The sequence below is a fragment of the Tupaia chinensis genome, unplaced genomic scaffold (assembly GCF_000334495.1).
Source record: "Tupaia chinensis unplaced genomic scaffold, TupChi_1.0 Scaffold000671_2, whole genome shotgun sequence".
Taxonomy (NCBI): domain Eukaryota; kingdom Metazoa; phylum Chordata; class Mammalia; order Scandentia; family Tupaiidae; genus Tupaia; species Tupaia belangeri.
Window position 1 is genome coordinate 520,883 of NW_006160194.1, and position 19,134 is coordinate 540,016.

At 45.2% G+C, this 19,134-nt stretch overlaps 1 protein-coding gene across 9 annotated transcripts in view; it reads left to right on the forward strand.

The window, feature by feature from the left end:
* Positions 1 to 19,134, forward strand: part of TRAF3 (TNF receptor associated factor 3) — a 128,287-nt gene that overhangs the window by 68,597 nt on the left and 40,556 nt on the right. For 4 of the 9 annotated variants that reach the window (XM_027776389.1, XM_006160026.3, XM_027776390.1 and 1 more), the window contains exons 3-4: positions 5,094 to 5,133; positions 17,012 to 17,142. In XM_027776389.1, the coding sequence (XP_027632190.1) occupies positions 17,140 to 17,142 (3 nt within the window). In that variant the 5' untranslated portion in view covers positions 5,094 to 5,133; positions 17,012 to 17,139. Of the gene's footprint in view, positions 1 to 5,093; positions 5,227 to 17,011; positions 17,143 to 19,134 lie in introns of all 9 variants that reach the window. The other 5 variants (XM_006160028.3, XM_006160030.3, XM_006160029.3 and 2 more) reach the window with 3 other exon arrangements.

Here is a 19,134-nt window from a genome sequence, read left to right on the forward strand (position 1 = left end):
GAACACCTAATTGTGAGAGGAACCCATTTTAAGTGGGCCCCATGCTTTCAGGTGCAGTCAACTCTTCTTAACTGCTGGGGCCTAGTTCTGGGCCCCACCCGTACCAGAATCTACGAATGCTCAACTCTTTTTTGTTGTTGTTGTTGTTTTGGAGAGGTTTATGCTGTAGGGCACGTGCGCTCGCCAGACAGACAGAAAGCGAGAAATCACCCCCCAAGGGGGATGGCCACGCTGCAATCCCTTCTCCTCCATTCTCCTCTCGGGATCTTGGGCACGCACGCACACGCATCCGGTGTGAGTTTAAGCCACCAAGTCCGGGACTCGAACCGCAGTCGACTACTTGGGTGTCCAGCAACATAGCCATTGCACTAACTGCTGGTCCCCGAATGCTCAGCTCTTGATATAAATGGCACATACCGTGTTTGCATGGAGCCTCTGTGACCTACGCATACCTTCCTGTGCGCTTTAAATCGTCTCTAAATCACTTTTTAAAATTTTGTTCTAGGGGTGTGTCCTTGCCGGGGAGAGAGAGAGAGGGAAAGTGAGAGATCACTGTCCCTTCTCCTCCACTCTCCTCTCAGGATTTGGGGCACACGTGCACATGCACCCCGTGTGTCTTTCACGCTGGGAGGTCTAGGACTTGAACTGTGCAGTCTGCCACGTGGGATCCAGTGTCTTTTTACTATACCACCACTGGCCCTCTAGATTACTTTTAATACTTAATACACTTTAAACGTGATATAAATAGCTATTACTCTGTATTGGCTTTTTATTATTTTTTTATTATTATATTTTTAAAAAATTTGCCATAGAGTATGCACTTGCTTGAGGGGCAGGAGAAGTGAAAAAGCACCTCTCGGAGGGGGATAGCCACACGACAATCTTCTGTTTTCCCCTCAGAATTTTGGGCACGTGTGCACATGTACCTGGCGTACTTCTCCAGCCTCCAGGTCTGGGACTCGAACTGTACAGTCAGCTCTGTGGGATCCAGCTGCCTTTACTGCACCACCAGATGGTCCTTTATTGTTATTTTTCTCCCCCTGAATATTTTGTGTTTAGTTGCGGAACCTGTGGATTCAGAGGACCAACTAGATAGAGGTCATTGAGGAGATAAAGCAGGTTTGAAAACCTCGTAACACTTGCCCCGTAGGTTTTGTTTTGTTGAAGACTGTGTGCACTTGCCAGAGAGAGAGAGTGAGAAAGTGAGAAATCATCCCCTGGGGGAATCGTTATGCCACAGTCCCTTCTCCTTCATTCTCCTCTCGGGATTTTTTTGGACACACGTGCACACGTGCCTCCTGTGTTTTTCAAGCTGCCGGGTGTGGGACTTGAACCATGCAGTCAGCCATTGGGATCCAGCCGCTTTGACCACCACACCACCAGCTGACCCCCAATGCTTTTGATAATTTATAGGCAGTCCTCTTAAGTTTCACTTTTCTTGAAACAAAGGTCAAACCAGAAAAAGAGAGCCATCTTTTGAAAATGTTTAGTAGTTGTTTTGGTCCCAGAGGCTCTTGATTGTCTGCAGGTTGCCAGGTGCTGGCGTCAGCTGTGCCGCTGGCCCAGGCGCACAGGCAGGTGGAGCTGGGCGTGGTGTGTGCGGGCCGCTCATCCCCTGCCGTCTTCTGGGCACTCCAGGTTCACCAGGCTCTCCTGGAGTTGCCTAACAGACCACTCCAGTCTACACTTAAAGATTTGCTTTTACATTTTCCTAACAGAAAATTTTATTAACATAGCTATTTATTTGTATAAAGAGTGTTGACAATAGAATATGTTATATTCAAAATACTGATCAAGGTTTGAGAAAACAAAAGAGTCGATGTTGCATAACAAAGCTGTATTTAAATTCACTGAGGAAACTGCAGTGAATCATAACTTATTAAGCATAAGCCAATGTTACAGGATAGAAGTTAGTTGAAAGGCCGATTAGATGGAAATTTCAGGGTGACCTAGAACGCTCCCACACTTCTTATGTCTAAGTTGAAATAATAAGGTGTGGGGTACCATCAGGAAAGTCTGCCGCTTAGCGTGGAGGTGGGCAGCGCGCTTGGTTTACAGCGTAGGTTTATTTTGGAGGGCTTCTGTATCATGAAGGGTGTTAAGTTCAAAAGATCAGCCATGTGGGAGCCCAGGGCCCTTAACCGCCACGCCCCTGCTGGCCCCTCTATGGCAAGTTTTTAAAAATTAAAAATCCAGTAAAAGAAAAGAACCAACAAAGCCAGAAAGTGGTTCTTTGACAAGTCGAATAGAATTGACAGTTAATCTGGTCAAAATGATAAGAAGATAAGGAGGCACAATCAGTGAAAGGAAAAGGGGAAACGGGGGACCGCTGTGGGTTCAGGAACCTGTGAAAACAGGAAAGCATGTTAGAAAGAGCACTGTGGCACTCCATTTGAAGATTTAGCCAAAGTAGGGACCAGCAGTTAGCGTAATGGCTATGTCGCTGGACTCCTATGTAGTCGACCGCGGTTCGAGTCCCGGACCCGGTGGCTTAAACTCATGCTGGGCGCGTGTGCGTGCGTGCCCAAGATCCCGAGAGGAGAATGGAGGAGAAGGGATTGCGGCGTGGCCACCCCCCCAGGGGGTGATTTCCTGCTTTCTGTCTCTCTGTCTCTGTCTGTCGGGCGAGTGCACACGCCCTATAGCAAAAACCTCTCAAAAAAAAAAAAAAAAAAAAGATTTAGCCAAAGTAGACCAATTTCTCGGAAAATGTAGCTTACTAAAAGTAACTGAAGAAGAAAAACAGAAAATCCTAGCTAGTCCTAAAACCATTTTAAAAGTTTAGATTTAGGACTTAACCTGTGCCTGAGTGGTTAAGGGAACAGTATCCCACATGGCCAGTGGCGGTTCAAATCCCGGTCCTGGAATCCTGAAATCTGCACTGAGTGTGTGCATGCCCCAAACCCTGACAGGACGGAGAGGTAAAGGAGATAGGGCTTTGACATGTTTTCTCCCCCCTCTCTGGTGCGTGCACATGGCCTTTGACCTCCCCCCAAAAAATCAGGGTTTATAAAAGTGTAGAAAGAATATGGGGAATGTGCATGCCCACACACACACCCCAGGTGTGTATGACTGGATATTGTCTCAGTGTCGTGGCCGATATAGTGCCTTGAGTACACAGTTAAAACCTCAGATTTTGAATCTGTGTTTGTATCAATGAGAGCCCTTTCTAATAGAAATGTTAGAAAGCTCAGTTTTTACTCTTTCTCAGTAAAGGAGGGATCTGTTGCTCCCCAGTTGCAAACCCTGGGGCAGGGCCGGCTGTAGGTGCTTCAGGCAGCCGGGTCTCTTCCCCGGCAGTCTCCTCATGTTTGAACAGGCTTTTCACTCTGCTGCCAGATCACACCTGTGTGCTCAAGCTTTCTGAGAAAAAGTGAGGGTCTTATCTCTTTAAGTCTGACATTAGAAAGAAGAAAACAGTTAGTTCTGACCTGGGTTTTGTGTTCAGAGAGACCAGCTCTGCCAGGTGAGTAAGATGTTCTGATGGCCAGGCCCGAGTGCCACCCACCCTTGCCCTGTGCCCAGAGGTTGAGGTGAGTATGTCTGGAAGCAGGTCGGACTAAGAGTGGGGTCAGGAGTCATGGAAAAGCATATGAAAGCTTGATGGCAAAATTAAGTTTCTACCATAGCAATTGTCATGTACAATTTCACGAATTCTCTGTTCAAAATGATTTTAAGATTCCATGTAATGAAGAAGTCTTGGGGCTGGCAGGTGGTGTGGTGGTTAAGGGCGCTGGACTCCCACATGGCCAACCATGGTTCAAGTCCTGGATGTGGTGCTTTACTTTCTCTCTCTCTCTCATTTTGTCCCTCTGGTTAAATTATAATCCATCCAGGGAACCAGCAGTTAGCGTAATGGCTATGTCGCTGGACTCCCACGTAGTGGACCACGGTTTGTGTCCCAGACCCGGTGGCTTAAAACTCACGCCGGGCACGTGGGTGTGCATGCCCAAGATCCCGAGAGGAGAATGGAGGAGAACGGATTGCGGTGTGACCATCCCCCCTGGGGGGTGATTTCTCGCTTTCTGTCTCTATGTCTCTCTCTGTCTGACGAGCGCACGCGCCCTATAGTGAAAACCTCTCCACAAATATATATATATATATAAAATCCATCCATCAATCAATCCATTAAAAAAAAAAAAGTCTTGGGGTGCCACTACACTGCTCTTCAGTTAGCAGGAATAAAAAAGTCTGACAAGACTTGTTGAAAAAGATGAGCAACAGAAACTCATAGTCTTCTGGCAGAAATGTACATTGTTACAGCTGCTTTGGGAAATAGTATGACTTTATGTAGCAAAGTTGCCGATAAGCTTACCTAGTCTAGCAGTCACGCAGCCTCGGTATGTACACCAGAGACGCAGGCGCCTCTGTGCTTGAGGTAGCTGTACCAGAAAGATCTTAGAAGTGTTCTTATTTGTTCCAAAGCAGAAACTACCCAGGGGAACAGGGGAATGGGTAAATCAGTTTGTATTTACACAGTGGAATATTACACAGCAATAAAAATAAACTACAGATACAGCAACAGCCACTTTGAGCAACAAAATAATTTTAAAAAGGATACATACAAATGATTCTATTTATATAAAATTCAGATGCAGGCAAAAATAAATCATGTGTGTTAGGGCTAGACAACCTGGGTGGTACATCTGTAAAGAAAAGCCAGGAAATTGTGGCTGAACAAGTTGAGGTGGTGGTTACTCACTGGGGGAGGAAGGGACGTGGGATCTGAAGGAAGCACCCCACCTCTCTGGGTCCCGACAGTGCCCCCTTCTGTGGTTCGGGTGGAGGTTGCACTAGCATTTGTGTAATATCTTAGGAAACTGCACCTAGGTGTTTCTGTACTTTTCTGAGTGTATTTGTTACCTTGTGATGAAAGTGATTTTAAAATGAAAATAATCAGACTTTGTAATGTGTGCCCTGTTCAAAAAATGTAGAAAAGCCGAAGGACATGTGCATATGGAGTGGCCAATAATGTTTTATCTGAAACAACTTACTCGACAATTTGTAGAAATTTGCATTTAGGGTATGTATTTTTCAAAAGCTTTAACATTTTTCCAGCTGAGCGTTGACCAGGTGTCACTCTTCCTTCCTAGGTGAGGGGTCGGCTCCGCGGCGGTACCTGATGAAGGAAGGGTAAGCTTGGCACTGCCTCGTCTCACTGTATCTTGAAGTCTCTTCTTCCCTGCTCAGGCTCCCGTAGCTCTCTGTACAGCATATGACACACAGGTAGGCCACTGGAAAATTCATGTCTGTGGAGGTCTCATACTTTTTATTGCCAGAGGTTGTGTGCACTCACCAAAGAGAGACAAAGGGGAGGGAGAAAGCACCCCACGAAAGGCTGTGGTCATGTGATCCCCTCTCTTCCATTTCTCCATCCTGTCAACATTTTAGGTGCACAGACACGTGTTTCTAGTATGTTCTTCAAGCCGCTAGGACTAGGATTTGAACTTCAGCCAGCTAAGTGAAGTCCAGCTCCCTTAACCACGAGGCTGTGGACTGTGCCTAGATTTCTTTTCTTAGCAATTACTTTTATACTCTGCATGAAAATAAAATAATGAAATTCCAGAATACCCTAAATTTACTACCTCGGGCTTCAGCAACCCACTCTTCAGCAGATACACTTGAACACCTGTACGGACGCACTGGTCTGGTCTGTGTCTCGCCCTGCCCTGGTTTTCACTGGTTTAAAAGCTAGCATTAGACTTTTTTTTTTTTTTTTTTTTGAGAGGTTTTTGCTATAGGGCACATAAGCCGCTAGGACTAGGATTTGAACTTCAGCCAGCTAAGTGAAGTCCAGCTCCCTTAACCACGAGGCTGTGGACTGTGCCTAGATTTCTTTTCTTAGCAATTACTTTTATACTCTGCATGAAAATAAAATAATGAAATTCCAGAATACCCTAAATTTACTACCTCGGGCTTCAGCAACCCACTCTTCAGCAGATACACTTGAACACCTGTACGGACGCACTGGTCTGGTCTGTGTCTCGCCCTGCCCTGGTTTTCACTGGTTTAAAAGCTAGCATTAGACTTTTTTTTTTTTTTTTTTTGAGAGGTTTTTGCTATAGGGCACATGCGCTCATCCAAAAGACAGAACGTGAGAAATCACCTCCCAGGGGGATGGCGATGCTGCAATCCCTTCTCCATTCTCCTCTTGGGATCTTGGGCACGCACGTACATGCGTCCGGCATGAGTTTAAGCCACCGGGTCCACTGCAGTCAACTACATGGGAGTCCAGGGACATAGCCATTACGCCAACTGCTGGTCCCAAGCTAGCATTAGACTCTTGAGAGTAACAACACATTGTGCTTGATGGCCCAGGGATGATTGAATGTATTGGAGATCCAGGAGTAAAGGCCTGCACCTGTGTCTCAGAGACTCACCCTCTGAACGCTCTCAGTCTCAGGACAGAAGGAACTGGCAGCTGGGGTGCAGGCTTGCCTGGCAGAGTATTGCATCTTTTGATATAGGAACTGTTTGCCCTTTCGCCATCTTTCTTTAGCAGCTTAGAAGGAAACAAAGTACCCTATGCTTGAATCTCTAAATTTGTGAATAAGTGACATTTTATACTTGAAGTTAAAATGTGTTAGAACATTAAGAAAAACGCAAAAAAGATTTGAAATGTTTGCATTCAAAGTGAGATTTAATTTATAGCTATTTTCGATAAATTGAAAAGTATCAAGAAACCTGCTATTAAAATTGTATTATAATCACAGTATCACCATAGTACGTGCAGTTCTCCCCAGCAGTCTCAGGTTTCAGTTTATTTGAAGGAGAGTCTAAACCGTTGCAGGTAGTTGCTATGTCTTGGTGCCTTCTGATCAACAGAGTCTTCCTCACTACCCCTTTTTTCCATGTCTGGTGGAAAATCCAGGCCCATTGTTCTGTAGTTAGAGATTTCCCCATTCTGACTTCTGCCATTTTCATTGAACACTTTTTTCTGTCTCTGTATTTCCTACGAATGGCAGGTGGATTTGGAAGCCTAAGCACCGTCTGGCTTAGTGGTGGTTCCTGCCCTCACTAGGAGGCACATGTCTGCTAGTGGCCCCAGAGGCCAGCCGTGCTCAGCAAATGGAGTCACAGTCATTAGAAGTCGCAAAGTGTTGATACTCAGATTCTCTCATCTCCTCTGCCATGATTGACTGAAATACTTCTGAAGCGAGAAAGCTCTCTTATTGACTATTTGGTACCCTAAGGGACCATCAGTTGGCATAATGGCTATGTTGCTAGACTCTCATGTAGTTGACCATGGTTCAAGTCCCGGACCGAGTAGCTTAAACTCAAGCCGGGCGCATGTGCATGTGTGCCCAAGATCCCGAGAAGAGAGTGGAAGAGAAGGGACTGCAGTGTGGCCATCCCCCCTGGGGGGGTGATTTCTCACTTTTTGTCTCTCTCTGTCTTTCTGGCGAGTGCACGTGCCCTATAACAAAAAATACCCTCCCCCCAAAAAAGAAAAAATAAAGGACAGACCCTACTTCTTTCTGTGTATTGGTTCTCAGAATAGCAGGATGGTTTTATGGATGTTCCAAAAGTGACTGATGTCTTGTTCATCTCCTCTCCCCTTTTTTTTTATTACCAGAGGATACGTGTACTCACCAGAGGGGCAGGGAAGGAGAGACCTCTAATGGGGCATAGTCATGCAGCAGTTGCTCCTCTTCCATTTCTCTATCCCATCAGGGTTTGGAGCAGATTTGGGTTGCACATATGGGCCCAGTGTGCTTTTTGGATTCCCTGCTCCAATTTTTGAACCATGGTCAGCTATATGGTATCAGGCTTCTTTAATGACTAGGCTATAGGGACAGCCACATACATATACATATACATATACATATACATATACATATACATATACATATACATATACACTTCTTCTTCTGTCTATGTCTGTCTGTCTGTCTGTCTGTCTTTTCATTGCTGTAGAGTGCATGTGCTTGCCAGAGAGAGAAAGCACTCCCCAGCAGGGTGTGGACACGCTGTGGTCCTTTGCCTCCCTTTGCCCATCTCGTCGGGGTTGGGGGCGTGTACACACACACCTGACATATTTTCTGAGCCATCATCAGCCTGTGGGATCTGGCTCCTTGTGCACAGGCTTAGTCACTGCAGTATGGTGCCTGCAACCAGCAACTTCAATTTTTTTTTTTTTTTGAGAGGTTTTTGCTATAGGGTGTGTGCGCTCGCCAGAAAGACAGAGAGAGAGACATAGAGACAGAAAGCAAGAAATCACCCCCCAAGGGTGATGGTCACGCTGCAATCCCTTCTCCTCCATTCTCCTCTTGGGATCTTGGGCACACACGCACATGCTCCCGGCGTGAGTTTTAAGCCACCGGGTCCGGGACGCGAACTGCGGTCGACTACGTGGGAGTCCGGCGGCATAGCCATTACGCTAACTGCTGGTTCCCATCAGCGACTTCATTTTTAATATATCATGATAAATTCTCTAATTTAAACATATATTCTGTGTTTTGATCCATTGCAATTATTATGACTGTTTTATGCCAGGAGGTGTCAGAGGGAGATGGGGAGACAGAGAGACGATCCACCAGTCAGGTGTGGTCATGCCTCAATTCTTTTCTTCCATTTCTCCATCCTGTCAGGATTTAGAGCACATACCTGGCGTGTTTTTCAAAACACAAGGGCCAAAATTTGAACAACTTTCTGGTGTGTGTGATCCAACTTTCTATACACAGTTCTTTTTTCTCTTTTTTTTAAGAGAGAATTTTGTTATAGGGCTTGTGTGCTTGCTGTAGAGACCGAGAGACGGAAAGTGAGAAATCACTCTCCGGGGAGATGGCCATGCCGCAGTCTCTTCTCCATTCTCTTTTTGGGATTTTGGGCACACATGCACATGTACCCAGCATGAGTTTTAAGCTGTGAAGTCTGAGACTCAAAAGTGTAGTCCACTACATAGGAGTCCAGTGATAAAACCATTACTCTCTGCTGGTCCCTCTATACTCAGTGTTTTGTTTTGGTTTGCTTTGGTTTGGTTTGGTTTAAGAGGTGTTTGTTACAGGGTGCGTGTGCTCGCCGGAAAGACAGAGACAGAAAGCGAGAAATCAGCCCCCCGGGGGGATGGCCATGCTGCAGTCCCTTCTCCTCCATTCTCCTCTTGGGATCTTGGGCACAGGGAACCAGCAGTTAGCGTAATGGCTATGTCGCTGGACTCCCACATAGTACACCGCAGTTCGCGTCCTTGACCCACACGCGCCGGGCGCGTGTGCGTGCGTGTGCAAGATCCCAGGAGGAGAATGGAGGAGAAGGGATTGCAGCGTGACCATCCCCCCTGGGGGTGATTTCTCCCTTTCTGTCTCTAGGTCTCTCTGTCTGTCTGGTGAGCGCACGCGCCCTATAGCGAAAACCTCTCCAAAAAAAAAAAAAGATCTTGGGCGCACACGTGGCCAGTGTGAGTTTAAGCCACTGAGTCCAGGACTTGAACCGCAATCGACTACATGGAAGTCCAGCAACAAGCCATTACGCCGACTGCTGGTCCTTCTATACACAGTTCTTAATCACTGTGCTATAGAGACAGTCCAATTGTAGTTATTATTTTTATAGATACCAGCTAATATTCCCTTCTGGCCAGTGGAGCCTCCTTGAGTTTACGACTCAGTCCTTGGCATGCTCTGAGGAGTATGTGCCTTCTTCACTTTCTTGTATAAGGTTTTTCTGTGTGGGGCTGGCAGGTGGTATGGTGGCTAAGGGCGCTGGACTCCCATGTGGCCAACCACAGTTCAAATCCTGGACCTGGCGGCTTGCTTTCTCACTTTCCCTTCCCCTTTCGCTTCTCTCACCCTATCCCTCTCTGGTCAAATTAAAATTAAAAAAAGATAATTTTTTAAGAAAAGCTTTTTTTGGTAGAGGTTTTTTGGCTTAGGGGTGCACACTCATTGGAGAGAAGGAGACAGGCAGTAATAGTGAAAGGGAAAGTGAGAAACCATGGCCCAGGGGTGATAGTGAAAGGGAAAGTGAGGAACCATGGCCCAGGGGGTAATAGTGAAAGGGAAAGTGAGGAACCGTGCTCCAGGAGGTGATAGTGAAAGGGAAAGTGAGGGACCGTGCCCCAGGGGGTAATAGTGAAAGGGAAAGTGAGGAACCCTGCCCCAGGGGGTAATAGTGAAAGGGAAAGTGAGGAACCGTGCCCAGGGGGTGGCCACACACCACATCCCTCCTCCATTCCCTCAGGATCTTGGGAATGCGGGCGTGCACACCTGCCTGTCATTCTCAGGATCTTGGGGATGCGGGCGTGCACACCTGCCTGTCATGAGTTTCAAGGCATAGGGTCCGGAACTTGAACTGTGGTCAGCCATGTGGGAGTCCAGTGACTTCATCGCTATGCCATCTGCTGACCCCCCATAAAGTGTTTCTATTCATCTTGTATCTTTTCTACCCTAGGCCTGGAGCTGACCATCTGTCTATACTGCCCCGCCTCTCTCTTATAGGAAACAATGTCTGAGACTATAGTGAGGGCCCTAGGGATGCTCATCACAAAAGCCTGGTTATTGTTTTTAGGCCCTTTATTGTAGACAGTCAGGAAAAAAGTCTTCATAAAAATGCATCACGTTGGACCAGCAGTTAGTGTAATGGCTATGTCACTGAACTCCCATATAGCCGACCACAGTTCAAGTCCCGGACCCGGTGGCTTAAAACTCATGCCAGGCACATGCGTGTGCGTGCCCAAGATCCCGAGTGGAGAATGGAGGAGAAGGGATTGCGGCATGGCCATCCCCCCTTAGGGGTGATTTCTCGCTTTCTGTCTCTCTGTCTGTCTCAGTCTTTCTGGCGAGCCCACACGCCCTATAGCAAAAACCTCTAAAAAAAAAAAAATATTCATATGCTTGTTATGTCAAATTTAGAGTTACAGACATACCTTGGAGATATTGCAGGTGTGCTTCTGATCATTGCAGTATAGCAGATATTACAATAAAGCAAATCTTTGAATTTTCTGGTTTCCTGGAATATATAAAAGTTATGTTTATACTACATAATGTTCTATTAAGTGTTCAATAGCATTACGTCAAAAAACAATGTACCGGGACTAGCAGTTAGCGTAATGGCTATGTTGCTGTACTCCCATGTAGCCCACCACGGTTCGAGTCCTGGACCTGGCGCATGTGTGTGCGTGCCCAAGATCCCAAGAGGAGAATGGAGGAAAAGGGATTGCGGCGTGGCCATCCCCCTGGGAGGTGATTTCTCACTTTCTATCTCTCTGTCTCTCTCTGTCTTTCTGACGAGCACATATGCCCTATAGCAAAAACCTCTCCCCCCCCAAAAAAAGAGTACCTATCTTAATTTAAAACATTTTGCTACTGAAAAATGCTAAACATCTGGCCTTCAGCAAGTTCCAGTCTCTTTGCTGGTGGAGACTTCTGCCTCCCTTGGTAATGATGGCTGCTGACTGATCAGGATCATGATGGCTGTGGTGAGTTTTTCTTTTTCTTTTTTTTGCTAGAGGACCCGTGTACTCACCAGAAAATCATCCCCGTGAGGGAATGGTCACACCACAGTCCATTCTGCATTTCTCCTTCCTTTCAGAATTTTGGGCACTCACACGCATGTGCCCAGTATATTTCTCAAGCTGCCGGGTGTAAGACTTAAACCGCATGGTTGGCCACATGGGATCCGTCTGCCTTAGCCACCAGGCCACAGAGCATGCCTTTTTTTTGTTTGTTTTTTTAAAGAGGACAGTGAAGTTTGCTACTAATTTTTTTGGAGAAGGGTTTTTTTTGTTTGTTTTTGTTTTGCTATAGGGCACATGCACTCGCCAGAAAGACAGAGACAGAGAGACAGAAAGTGAGAAATCAGCCCCCGGAGGATGGCCACGCCGTAATCCCTTCTCTTCCATTCTCCTCTAGGGAACTTGACCATGCATGCACATGCGCCAAGCGTGAGTTTAAGCCACCGGGTCCGGGACTCAAACCGTGGTGGGCTACATGGGAGTCCAGCGACATAGCCATCACAGCAACTGCTGGTCCCTTAACCTGCTGGTCTTCCTTTTTTTTTTTTTTTTTTCTTTTAGGAGGGGATTAATTTTTTATTTTCATGAATGATCTCTTGATGCATGCAGTTCTGTTTGATACCATTTTGTCCACAGTAGAACTTCTTGTAAAATTAGAGTTAATCCTTTCAAACCCTGCCACTGCTCTTTAAAATATTCTCAGTCCTTTGTTGTCACTTTAACAATGTTTGTAGTGTGATCGTCACCAAGAGTAGATTGCATCTCGAGAAACCACTTTCTCTACTCACTTTTTTTTTTGGGGGGGAGAGGTTTTTGCTTTAGGGCGCATGTGCTCACCAGACAGAGACAGAGAGACAGAAAGCAAGAAATCACCCCCCAGGGGTGATGGCCACACTGCAATCCTTTCTCCTCCATCCTCCTCTCGGGATCTTGGGCACGCACGCACTCGCGCCCGGCGTCTACTCACTTTTTTCAAGCTCCACTTGTTTTCTTAGTATTTCCACCACATCACAATTACTTCTTCCACTGAACCCCATCCATGAGAGTGGGAATCAGCTTCTTTCAAACTTGTCCTAATATTGATATTTTGACCTTCCTCCCTTGAATCACAAATACTCTTTTTTTTTTTTTTTTTTGAGAGAGATTTTTATAGGGTACATGTGTTTACCAGAAAGACAGAAAGTGAGAAATCACCCCCCAGTAGGGATGACCATACCACAATCCCTTCTTTTCCATTTTCCCCTCTGGATTTTGGGCACACATGCCCACATGCCTGGCGTGAGTTTTAAGCTGCCAGGTCCAGGACTGCAGTCAACTATGTGGGAGTCCAGTGATGTAACTATTACATCATCCGCTGGTTCTGAATCACAAATATTCTCTTCTCCCTTCCCTTCCCTTCCCTTCCCTTCCCTTCCCTTCCCTTCCCTTCGCTTCGCTTCTCTTGGCTTCTTTTGGCTTCCCTTCCTTTCACTTCCCTTTCCTTTCCTTTTCTTCTCTTCTTTGACCAGAGAGGGATAGAGAAAGAGAGAGAAAGCCACCAGGTCCGGGACTTGAACTGTGATCGGCCATGTGGGAATCTAGTGCCCTTAACCACCACACCACCCGCCGGCCCCCACAAATATTCTTAATGGCATGTAAAATGGTGAATCCTTCCAGGATGTTTTCAGTTGACTTTGCTCAGAGGCATTGCTCTCTGTGGCAGGTATATTCTTATATAGTGCTTACATAATAAAGCTTGAAAGTTTACAGCACTCCTCGATCTGCAGGCTACAGAATGGGTGCTGTATTAGCAATCATGAGGTGCTCGACTCCCACATAGCCGACTGCGGTTCGAGTCCTGGACTTGGCAACTTGCCTTCTCACTTTCCCTTTCTCTCTGTGTCTCTCTCTGGTACAATTTAAAAATAAATAAATAAACAAAATTAAATAAATAAAACAATTCTTTAAAAACACACACACTTTTGGAGCCAGCAGATAGCTTGATGGTTAAGGCACTGGACTCCCACATGGCTGACCACGATTCTAGTCCTGGACCTGGCAGCTTTCTTTGTCTCTCTCTCTCTTTCTCACTCTCTGATGAGTGCAAATTAAAAAATAATTGTAAATAAATAAGACTAAATAATTCTTTAAAAACACATACACATTCATCTTCTTGTATATCCGTCAGAGCTCTTAGCAGCCAGATGTGTTGCAATCAGCAATAATATTTTGAAAGGAATCTTTTATTTTTCTGGGCAATGAGTCCGAACAGTGGGCTTAAAATAGTAAGCCATGTTGAAAACAGATGTGCGATCATCCAGGCTTTGCTGTTCCATTCAGGAAGTACAGGCCCAGTCGGTCTACCATAATTCTAAGGGTCCTAGGATTTTCAGAATGGTAAATGAGCATTGACTTGAATTTTTTTTTTTTTTTTGAGAGATTTTCACTGTAGGGCGTGTGTGCTCGCCAGACAGACAGAGACATAGAGACAGAAAGCGAGAAATCACCCCCCAGGGGGGATGGTCACGCCGCAATCTCTTCTCCTCCATTCTCTCGGGATCTTGGGCATGCACGCACACGCGCCCGGCGTGAGTTTTAAGCCACCGGGTCCGGGTCACGAACCGCGGTCGACTACGTGGGAGTCCAGTGACATAGCCATTACGCTAACTGCTGGTTCCCAGCATTGACTTGAATTTAAGGCACTAATTGCAATGGCCGCTAGCAAGAGAGTCAACCTGTCCTTTGAAGGTTTGAAGCAAGGTTTTTCTCTAGCTGTGAAATCTCTGGATGTTTTCTTCCACTATAAAGCTATTTTTGTTGATACTGAAAATCTGTTATTTCGTGTAGCCACCTTAATAATGGTCTTTGCTAGGTCATCTGGGGAAAAAATCCTCACATAACATTTGTAAAATTCACCATTTAAAACTAGTAACAGTTAGGGGTCGGAGGCCAGCACATGCTGGTTAAGGTGCTGACTTCCACATGGCTGACCATTGTGAAAGTCCTGGACCTGGCAGCTCAGATAGCACAACGAATAAAGAAAGAAAGAAATGAGGTATTATCTGTTGAAGATACTTAGTAGTTTTATTAACGGTACTGGGGGGAACCAGCAGTTAGCGTAATGGCTATGTCGCTGGACTCCCATGTAGTCGACCACGGTTCACGTCCCGGACCCGGTGGCTTAAAACTCATGCCGGGCGCATGTGTGTGTGTGCCCAGGATCCCGAGAGGAGAATGGAGGAGAAGAGATTGCGGTGTGACCTTCCCCCCTGGGGGGTGACTTCTTGCTTTCTGTCTCTATGTCTCTCTCTGTCTGTCTGGCGAGCGCACTCACCCTATAGTGAAAAACCTCTCCAAACAAACAAAAAAAAAACAGTACTACGGAGAAATGTTCATCTGTTGAAATATCCGTTTTGTAAGACAAATAATAATGTGATTGAATGTATAAAAGAAAATAAAATGAAAAATAAATAAATAGATGTTAAAATAAATAAGTAATTTTAATAAAAGTTAGGGGTCAGCAGGTGGCATGGTGGTTAAAGGTGCTGGACTCCCATGTAGCCGACTGAGGTTCAAGTCCTGGACCTGGTGGCTTCCTTTCCTTTGCTCTCTCTGTCTCTCCTGTGTGTCTCTCTCTTTTCAAATTAAAATAAATGAATGAATAAATCAAATTAATAATTCTTTTTTTTTAAAAGTTCACAATGTAGGGATTTTGTGTATGCAACTTTTACAACTGTCTAATTCTAGAACATTTCAGCACCCACAGAGACCCCATACTCACTAAGCAGTCACTCCCTTGTCCCGGCCCCCCACAACCACGAGTCTATTAATACTTTTTATAATCTCTAGGGATTTGCTTCTCCTAGGTTTGGTATAGGTGGAATTATGCAGCATGTGACCTTTTAGTTTCTGACTTTTGTCACTTAGCATAATGTTTCTAGGCCATGTCCTTGCTATAGCACATATCACTAGGCCAGTGTGTTTTTTTTTTTGAGAGAGGTTTTTCCTATAGGGCGCATGTACTTGCCAGAAAGACATAGAGACAGAAAGTGAGAAATCACCCCCTGGGGGATGGCCACGCCGCAATCCCTCCCCCTCCATTCTCCTCTCAGGATCTTGGGCCCCCGCGCCCCCCCAGCTGGCATGAGTTTAAGCCACTGGGTCTGGAACTCATACCACAGTCGACTACGTGGGAGTCCAGCAGCATAGCCGTTATGCCAGCTGCTGGTCCCTGTGCCAGTCCTTTTTATGACTAAGTAATACTGCATGGTATGGATATACCACATGGTGTTCATTCACCAGTTACTGGACCTTAGGGCTATTTCTACTTTTTGCTTTAGGACTAATATTGCTATGAACATTTGTGTACAAATTTTTGTGTGAAAGTATGTTTCCAGTTCCCTTGGGTATTTACATAGGAGTAAATTGCTGAGTCATGTGTTTAACTTTTTGAGGAACTGCCAGACCCTTCCACCATTGCACTAGCAATGTGTGAAGGTTCTGAACCGTACCTTTTATATGTCACAGGGCACATGTGCCTGTCAGAGAAATGGGGGAAAGAGTGATTCATTTTTAAGAATCCATTACCAAATTCAATTTTACTCAAGAGTTGCCTGTGTGTTTTCTTGTTTTATGGTGTTTATATCTTACATTTTGGTTGTTGATCCATTTTGAGTTGGTATACTAGAATGAGGTAAGGTCTGGGTTCATTTCGCACACAGTTACCCAGTTGTCTCAGAAATATTTGTTGAACAAACTATTCTTTTTTCACTGAATAATTTGGCACACTTCTCAAAAGTTGCTTGGCAGGCAAGCTAGTGGTATAGTAGTTAAAGCCTCTGAATCCCACATGGCGAACCTTGCTGTTCCAGATCTGGTGACTTGAAAAACTCTCAGGCACGTGTGCATGCATGCCCAAAATCCCAAGAGGAAATTGGAGGAGAAGGGGTTATAGTGTGGTCATTTCACCTTGGGGGATACTTTCTCACTTTCCCTTTTTGTCCAACTGTCTCCATTTCTCCTTGACAAGCACACACCATAACAATAACAACGAAAAAGTCACTTGGCCGTAGATGTGCTGATTTGTTTGTGACCTCTGCATTCTGTTCCATCTGTCTGTATCTATTCTTCTGTTACTACTATGCGTAGTTTTCATCACTGCATCTTATCTAGTAGGTTTTGGAATGGAGTAATATGGATTTTCCCACTTTGCTGTTCTTTTTCAATATTGTGTTACCCATTTGAGTTCTCCTGAATTTTCATATAATTAAGGATCATATTTTTTATTTCTGCCCCAAAAAAGAGACCACCATCAGAAATGTGATAGGATTGCATGGACTCTGTAAATCATTTTAGGTAGTATATTAGAGAAATAGAACCAGCCAGATATATTGGTGTATATAAGATTTGTAAGGAATTAGCTCACTTGGGCACAGAGCTGAGCAAGTTCCATGATCTGCAGGACGAGTTGGCCAGCTGGAGACCCAGCAGAGCAGACGGTTTAACTCTGGTCCTCATTGTTGAAAACTTGGTTTTACAGAAGGAATGCTGTTTCTTTGGGTGATGGAGTTTTTGCCTTTGTAGGTGGGAGAGAATGTGGAGTCTGTTCACCTCAGTGGTTTCTCCTCTTCTGGAACCTTGCTTGTGGTCTTGAGGTGGTACACCGAGTCGATATCCAGCAGAAGGATTGCTTATTGTCCATCTCTACGTTTATGGTGAGACCAGTGATGGTTTTTCCTATTGTATAGGAAGAATATTTTCCTTGAGCAATTTGACGTAGCTAATGGCTCATTTGCTAGTCTTTTTTTCTTGCTCTTTTTCTTGAGAGGTTTTTGCTATAGGGTGCATGCGCTCGCCAGAAAGACAGAGAGAGACAGAGAGACAGAAAGCGAGAAATCACCCCCCAGGCGGGATGGTCATGCCGCAATCCCTTCTCCTCCATTCTCCTCTCGGGATCTTGGGCACGCACGTACACGCGCCTGGCGTGAGTTTAAAGCTGCTGGGTCCGGGACTCAAACCACAGTCGACTACATGGGAGTCCAGCCACATAGCCATTACACTAACTGCTGGTTCCATTTGCTAGGTTTTTGAGCAGACTGTCCTCTTGAAAATTATCTGTGACAGAATTGGGGCTACTTGTTCATTTTTCTGTTTATTCCAGGTTTTCCTTTTTTCATAAGCATGAGCCCTAGCTAATCTGTACATTTTTAGAAGGTCAAGATAGGGATAAATTCAAGGGTCTGGCAGGTGGCATGATGGGTAATGGCGCTGGGTTCCCACATGGCTGACTGCGATTCAAGTCCTAGACCTGGCAGCTTGCTTTCTTGCTTTTCCTTTCTCTCTCTCTGTCTTTGTTTGATCAAATTAAAAAATAATAATAACAACTGGAATTAAATAATTTTTCCCTAAAAAAAGATAGGGATACATTCTGCTATGTTAAATTAAGAACTTTTTTTCATTAAAAGACTCTATAAAGTCAAGCCACAAATTGGGAGACTCAGTAGTTACAGCTAGCAAAGGGTTAGCAGTCAAGATACACGAAGAGTGCCGACTCCGTCAGTATCGTGAAAGGCAATAACCCAGCTGAAAAATGACAAGGAGACACATCAGGCATTCCACAGAAGGAAAGAGAGTGGCCAGGATCATATGAAAAGCTGCTAGACCTTTCTAATTATCAGGATAAGAGAGAGGGAAAAAAACATAGTACCTGTTAGGTTGGCAGAAATTCAGAAGTCTGGTTGGTGAGGATGTGGATTAACAGAAATTACAGGCCACCTGTGGATGTGTACATTGCTGTTTCTGCTTCAAAGAACAGTTTGGGACTGGATGGTGAATGGCCATCCAGTAACCCTATGCCCTGGCAGGTCCCTGCTCCCTCTCGATGTGGGCTGCAGGGCAGAGGTGGCAGACTCTGTATGAAGGCAGGAGAGTACACATTCTAGACTTTGTGGACCACATGAGGTCTCTCTCACAGGGTCTTTTATTTTATTCATTGGTTTTTACAGAAGTTTAAAAATAGGCCACTGGCTAGATTCCATAGACAGGATGTCGTTTTGCTAATCCCTGGTCCCCGATCTAGGGCATCTCTCCTAGAGGAACCTGCACAGGTGCACCACCATAGAGGTACCGGGCTGTTTAGAGCAGGGTGGTCACAATAGCAAAAACTGCAGACTGAGGTAAGAGAATGGACGTGTACATGCTTAATGTAGCAGTGAACACGAAGTGTGTGTGCACACGACGTGGATAAGTACCCACAGTACAAGGGCAGAGGACTGTGGGTAGTGTGATACATTTTTTATCAAGTGCAAAAGCATTTAAGAAGAAAATATACGGGGCTGGCAAGTGGTGTGGTGGTTAAGGGCGCTGGATTCCCACATGGCTGACCACAGTTCAAGTTCTAGATCTGGCAGCTTGCTTTCTTGCTTTCCCTTTCTCTCTCTCTCTGTCTCTATCTGGTCAAAATAATAATAATAACAAGTGGAATTAAATAAAATTAAAAAAAAGAAGAAAATATGCATGCTAGCAGGAGAGCTATGAATACGAAATTCAGGCTGATACTTGGGAGTGAGGTAAGAGGTGGGCCACAAGGAAGGAGCACAGGTGGGTCCCAGCGTGCTGGGGCTGGGGCTCATCCCGTTGTCATACTTCGTGTGTTGTATGTCCATTACACATGAGCTTTCATACCTAGTACATTCTTTTTTTTTTTT